Here is a 6,876-nt window from a genome sequence, read left to right on the forward strand (position 1 = left end):
ACATTACAGCGTTTCCTCTGTCGCTTGCCTTCCTCGTCTTTGTCAATTAAGTGCATTGGAAATATTCAACAATGCAGTGAGCTGTAAGCCGAAACAGAGCACACAATTACTGACTAAATAGCCACGCCTGCCGCTCGCGTGCCATTTTGTGGCATACGCAGGCGTCTTCATGAGTGCGACAGCGTAAGCCACGACGAGGCGACGCAGCGCAGGTTGGCCGTCCTCGTTCCAGGTTGCGCAAGACTGCGCGCGAGCTCGGGGCGATGGAGCCGCACAGGTGCGTTTTTGAAACTCAATTCTTCTTCAAGGACGATACTTTTTGTTCTTTATTTTTATTTATAAATACTGCTGTGTCAAACTTAATACATTGCAGGAGTGAACCCGTCGTGGTTGCTTAGTGGGTTTGGCGTTGCGCTGCTAAGCACGAAGTCACGTGATCGAATCTGGGCCACGGCGGCCGCATTTCGATGGGGGCGAAATGCGAAAACGCCCGTGTACCAGTGCACGTTAAAGAACCCCAGGCAGTCAAAATTAATCCGGAGTCCCTCACTACGGCGTGCCTCCTAATCCGATCGTGGTTTTGGAACGCAAAACCCCTGAAAGTTAGTTTTTTTATTATTTATTATATTTGGAGTGGGTACAGAAAAGGGGAAACAATACATAAAAAAGCATTGACAAATAGCATGGTTGGGCAATTCCTTCGAAAACTCAGGAGGAGCTAGCTTCAGCAGTGAAGCAGCTAGGTTGTTCCATGTTTCAATTGTAAATGAAAAAGAAATAGAACGTGGAACAATCCAGGTGCCGCCTAAAATTAAGAATGTCTGTTCTGCGTGTGGAACGTTCGGAGGGACTCACAAACGCGAAATGAACGACAATGCGAATTGAACAGTGTACGAATTTGTGCTGCATGATTACTCGTTCACAGGTGCGTCTGTGAGCCAACGTTTCAATGAAGGTGATAAGTTACGATCATATCAATTAAAAATGAACGACACTGCTTTCTTTTGGAGAGATTTGAGCCATAATACGTTGGATGCACAATGGGGTAACCAAACAACTTACGCGTTTCCAGCGTTTTGGATACGGAACAGATGTGGGCAGATATATATTCTTTTTTTTTTAATTTACCTTAATTTAGCATCCACGTTTGGCAACACCAAGTAAGTGTAAGGGCGACAATTCTGCGCGGATTTTGTATTGATTTGGGGTTGACAATTTGCTACTTGAGCACTCTACTAGACATTATATTTTTGTTTCCTTTTTTTCAATTTTCGTGCTTTGCTCAAACTATGTGTTTTAGCCCATATTACGCCGTAGCACGCTTTTTTTTTCTAATTCGTCATCCAGGAGTTTACAGGTCCAGGTAATTGGGGCATTGCTTCTTCAGCCATCTGTCTAACTTCATCAACGTAATGCATCAGCTTAACCCAATGGGCAGCATTTCAAAAAATGATATTAAAAAATGATATTTCAAGAACATTCAGTTGACAACATCCAGAGTGTACTCCCTTCTAATAACAAACATTCATGACACTTAGTCATAACCAACGTTTAAGCTGGTTTTATAAACGTTCGTCGTAGCTTCCCTGCTGCGTTACAGCAGCGTTTTGATCAGGATTAAAACATTGCAATAACGCAGCAGGGAAGTTACGACAAAGTGCCCTAAATGCGTATGTTATTCGAGGGGAGTACTCTCTCGACGTTGCTAACTTAAAGTTATTGAAATTCGGCCGCTTTTTCGTAAAATACTACCTTTTTTTTTTTTTTTTTTTTTTTTTTTTTAATGCTGTCCATTGAGTTATGCTGGTGCATTGCGGCGAAGTTTAACAGATGGCCGAAGGGCAATGTTGAAAATTCCTGGGTATGAGTGCCATACTGAAACTAGTCCCTGTTCATTAAAGAAGACTCACCCACCAGACAGGTGGTGTAGAGAATGGAACCCGAGTGTTATTATAGCCGTCAGCCTTATAACATGTTAATTTCGCTTGAAATGTCAGCTTCTGATTTATCGCTCAGCCTGTACTGTTCAGCCACCACAGTTAAAAAACTACGTATACGATGAAAACATTCAAGCGATTGTCCAGTTATGTTAAATCGGAAGGAAATTGGCACTGTGGGGAGAGCGCATGTCGGTATATGGGCCTTTGTAAGCAAGGAAGCGCACCATTATCGTAGACAACATCTGAACGAACGTTCGTCTGATCAAGGTTGGATGTTAATAATACAACAGACTGCGGTCACAGGCGCAGTCAACGTTCGGTTATAGACAGTATACAGGCCACCACTGTTCAGCTTCGGAATATTGTTTAGTAAAAAAAAAAAAGGATTGTTCGGCACTAACACCACCCTGGTGTAAAATGCCGAGATATTGCAGCAGGCCCCACGGCCTGATTCATCGAGAAAGCTATCTACTAGCTGTGTTATTTGTCGTGTCCGCTGCCGTAGCGTTGATGTGGGCGAAAGATTGACGCCACTCCGATGTAGCCACGTACCCAAAAAGCCCCGTGTTTATTAGACAGCCGCTTTTTATCCCTTTTCCTCAGTGACGTCACAGAGCATGTGCACACGAGTGCTTGGTCAGATCCGAGATAACCGATAACACTACATCTTCCTTTTTTTTTAACACATAGAAAACATATGAATCACAAAACAACCAAACAGTATGAATCATACAAATAAAATCAGTATGAATCGCAAGAGCACCGAGCAGTATGCAGGTCTCAACTGTAGCCATATCGCTGCGGCGGCCTTATTTCTCGACCGTAACGTGTCATATAACCACCGGGTCTCCCGTCCTCATATGAGGCAGCAGCCGGCGTTAGATCAAGCGCAGAAGGCTCTACCGAGGCCTGGTGTTCCTCGGATTGGCCTGCAGCGTCTGGAGTCGCAGGGAAGTCATAGGATGGGTCATGCGCGCCGGTTCGCTCACTGTACCGGACCAACGCCCGCGTCTGTTTCTCTCTAGTTCAACCCCGCCGTCTGTCCGCACCCGATAAGACCGAGGCCGCATGGCTGGACTCAACACTTTCGCTGGAATTTTGCTGTCTTTTATCCATACCCGGTTTCCTGGGGCGAGTAGCGGTAGCTGCGTTACCGCATGACGACGGTCGTAGTCGAGTTTTTGCTTATTCCGCACTTTCTTGTCTTTGTGTCGGAGGCTCCTGAGACCACTCATCATTGACGGTACTAGCTTTTTCGGGTGCACGGGAAGCGTAGAGCGCAACCGTCTGCCCATCAATAGCTGGGCTGGGCTTGTACCCAACGGACCTGGGGAGTCCCTATAAGCTAGGAGGGCCAGGTAAGGGTCAACAGATTTTTCCAACATCCGTTTTACTGTCTGCACTGTACGTTCGGCCGCTCCATTTGACTGCGGGTACCTGGGGCTGGACGTCACGTGATGGAAGTCATAACTTGTCGCAAACAATGCAAATTCTTCAGAAGCGAATTGAGGACCGTTGTCCGTTACGATAAGTTCTGGAATCCCGTGCCTAGCAAATATACTCTTGATTTGCGCAATAACCGCCGCTGAGCTCGTGGAAGATAAAAGGGCAAGCTCTGGATAGCGCGAAAAATAGTCTACGACTACAAGGTACGATCTCCCGTGCAAATGGAAAAGGTCAGCTCCTACCTTCAGCCAAGGCAAGCTGGGAGACTCTGACGGCATCATGGGCTCGGCTTTTTGAACGCGCAGTCTCGACAACTGTTTACCAGAGCTCCTAGCTCGGCGCTGAGACCAGGCCACCACACCGATTCGCGAGCCCTTGCGCGACATTTCACAATGCCCTGGTGACCAACATGCAATAAACAAAGTATTTCACTTCTTAGATTCTGAGGCACCACGAGACGAGACCCATGCAGAAGCACACCGTCACATATTGTAAGGTTGGCTTTCTCCGACCAGTAAGGGCTTAGCCAACTGCTCACTTTAGCACGACGTGGCCAGCCCTGGCTACAATACAACCGAAGCTGTTGGCAGGTTTGGTCTTTTTCTTGTGCGAACTTGATTTTGTTCCAATGGGCTGAAAATTTCAGTTCGCTGATACAGCCTTGTGCATGGCTCGATACGTCATTGCAATCTAGCTCCCCCATCTCTAAATCCGCTTCCGTGCAAGGTGCACGAGAAAGGGCGTCGGCGGTGCCAATCTGCTTTCCAGGGACATAGGAGACTGAAAAGCGATATCGCATGAGCCTCAATCGGAATCTTTGTATTCTAGGGGGAAGCACATCAAGGGGTGACTGACCGAGTAGCGATACGAGCGGTTTGTGATCGGTCTCAAACTGAAATTCCAGCCCTATCAAAAACCCTTCCAACCTTTCTGCCGCCCACGTCAGCGCAAGCGCTTCCTTTTCTATTTGCGCGTACCGTTGTTCTGCTGGTGTTAATGAGCGAGAGTGATATGCAACCGGCCGCCTTTCCACATCTGATTGCAGTTGCATGAGCACACAGCCGAGACCGAATGACGACGCGTCGGCGGACACAATAGTGCGCAGCTTAGGGTCGAATTTTGCGACGCATTGCGCCGAGGTGATTAATGCTTTCAGAGACTCGAATGATTTTTGCTGAGGCAGGCCCCAGTGCCACTCACGGCCTTTCAAGAGAAGACTACGGAGCGGTGCTGACACGTCAGCAAGGTTGTTCACAAACCTTGCCAGATAGTTTATCATGCCCAAAAACCTGCGGACATCAGCAACACTTGATGGCGTAGCCATTTCGTTTATGGCTCGAACTTTCTTGGGATCCGGCGTGATTCCCGACGCATCGACCACGTAGCCTAAAAACGCTACTCTGCTTACACAAAAAGAACATTTTGCCCGATTGAGTGTTACCCCCGCTGCAACCAAGCTTTTGAGCACTGCGTGCAGTCGTTCATCATGTTCACGCTTCGTAGCTCCATAAACCAGAACGTCGTCCATCAGGTTCACTACTCCTTGAAGGCCATCTAGGATTTCCGCCATTCGCTTCTGAAAGTATTCCGGGGCCGAGGTGATACCGAACGGCAGTCGCTGGAAGCAGTACCTACCAAACGGGGTGATAAATGTTGTTAGCTCTTGACTTTCTTCCGCCAATATAACCTGGTGAAATCCTGAATTGGCATCTAATTTCGAAAAGTATGTGGCCCCCACCAATTGCCCAAGTGCGTCGTCTACGGTTGGTAAGACAAACCGTTCACGTAGGACACTCTTGTTCAGCTGGGTTAGATCCACACAGATTCGAACTTCCCCACTTGGTTTGACTACTGGCACCATTCCTGCACACCATGTAGTCGGGCCATCTACCTTACGAATGACTTTGCTTTTGACCATTTTGGCCAACTCTAGTTTGATGGCGTTCTTTAACGGGATGGGTACCCGCCGCGGCGCGAAAATTGCGAAGGGGACCGCGCCCTCTTTCATGCGAATGGTGTATTCGCCTGACATCATGCCAAGTCCAGAGAAGAGCTGCGGATGCATGTGCTCGTACTGTTTATCGTCAATCAAATCAATAAATTTGACTACACCAAGTGCTTCAATGGCTGGGAGCCCTAACAGGACACACTGCAGTGAATCTACAACGTACAGTGTTTGTCGCGTTGTTTTGCCTTTCCAAACAATATCTGCTGAAAAACAACCATTCACTTCGAGGCGCCGATTTGCAGCGCTTCTCAACACAGCTTGTGACCTGTCTATACGAGGCGGTACACCGGGGAAATAGGGCGGAACAACAGTGACTTCTGCTCCTGAATCAATTTTTGCACATACGCGTACACCATTGATAGACAATTCCGCGTATCTGGCATTTGAGCCGTTGAGTGTCCCGACAAAAAAGTTTTGTCCGTCGCCTTCTAGCATAGACACGCCCACCTGGTTGTTTTCCGTTCCCTTGTGACACACCACGGCGAAATGTCCCTTGATTCCACAGTGGTCACACCGCGCTGAACGTGCAGGACACCGGGCTCTCGGGTGGCTCGAACGTCCGCAGAACTGGCACCCTTGCGGTCGCCGCTGTCCCAGCGGCCACCCCTGGAGCGACTGGCGTTGCTGTGCTGTGGCGCCAGCCTCCCAGTTGCTGGACGGCTTCCTCGTTGTTCGTTGGACCACGCCAAGTTCGCCTGTAGTCGCCTCGTTGCTGACGGCCCGGAGTTCCAGTTGCTGTCGGTGAACTGTTTCCTTGAGCCTGGCCTTCGCCAGAGCAGTCGCTAGCGTAAGGGTGGCATCCATCTGGAGTGTTTCCGACAGCTGTGCGTCCTCGAGGCCGACCATAAACCTGTCGCGGATCATCCGATCTCGGAATTCTGCAAATTCACAGCGGTCGGCAAGTTCGTGCAGGGCTGTCACATAGTTGTCCGCACTTTCCCCGGGTTCTTGCTTCCGGCGATGGAAATTTGCGCTTTCATAGACTATATTCTTCGTGGCCACAAAATGGGCGTCAAACTTTTTCTTCACTTTCTCGTAGCTTCGAGACTCCTCTTCGGTAAGGCCGAATGTCTGAAAAATTTTTCTGACCTGCCTGCCCATGGTGTACAAAAGCGTTCGCACCTGGGCCTCCTCCGTTCTGTCGTTGAGCCCCGACGCGTAGCGGTAGTCATCAAATGACATGATCCATTCTGGCCATTCGGAAGTCTGGTCGAAGTTGAAGGGTGTCGGTGGCGGGATAGCTGCCGGTGGCGGGGCTGCCGCTGGCGGAGCCGTCATCGCGCAGACTGAATGCCGGTTGAGCGCCGCCAAGGCAACTAGGCTGGGGGGGTCGATCCCACTTCTGACACCATGTCGCGTCCGCTGCCGTAGCGTTGATGCGGGCGAAAGACTAACGCCACTCCGATGTAGCCACGTGCCCAAAAAGCCCCGTGTTTATTAGACAGCCGCTTTTTATCCCTTTTCCTCAGTGACGTCGCAGAG

At 49.2% G+C, this 6,876-nt stretch overlaps 1 protein-coding gene across 1 annotated transcript; it reads right to left on the minus strand.

The window, feature by feature from the left end:
- Positions 1 to 2,839: 2,839 nt before the first annotated feature.
- On the minus strand, positions 2,840 to 6,672 carry LOC125944700 (uncharacterized). The gene is made up of 2 exons (XM_049665625.1): positions 5,842 to 6,672; positions 2,840 to 2,878 (listed from the first exon to the last, which is right to left on the minus strand). The coding sequence occupies exons 1-2, from the start codon at positions 6,670 to 6,672 to the stop codon at positions 2,840 to 2,842; spliced, it is 870 nt and encodes a 289-aa protein (XP_049521582.1).
- Between the last annotated feature and the right edge of the window lie 204 nt (positions 6,673 to 6,876).

The sequence above is a fragment of the Dermacentor silvarum genome, chromosome 1 (genome assembly GCF_013339745.2).
Source record: "Dermacentor silvarum isolate Dsil-2018 chromosome 1, BIME_Dsil_1.4, whole genome shotgun sequence".
Classification (NCBI taxonomy): domain Eukaryota; kingdom Metazoa; phylum Arthropoda; class Arachnida; order Ixodida; family Ixodidae; genus Dermacentor; species Dermacentor silvarum.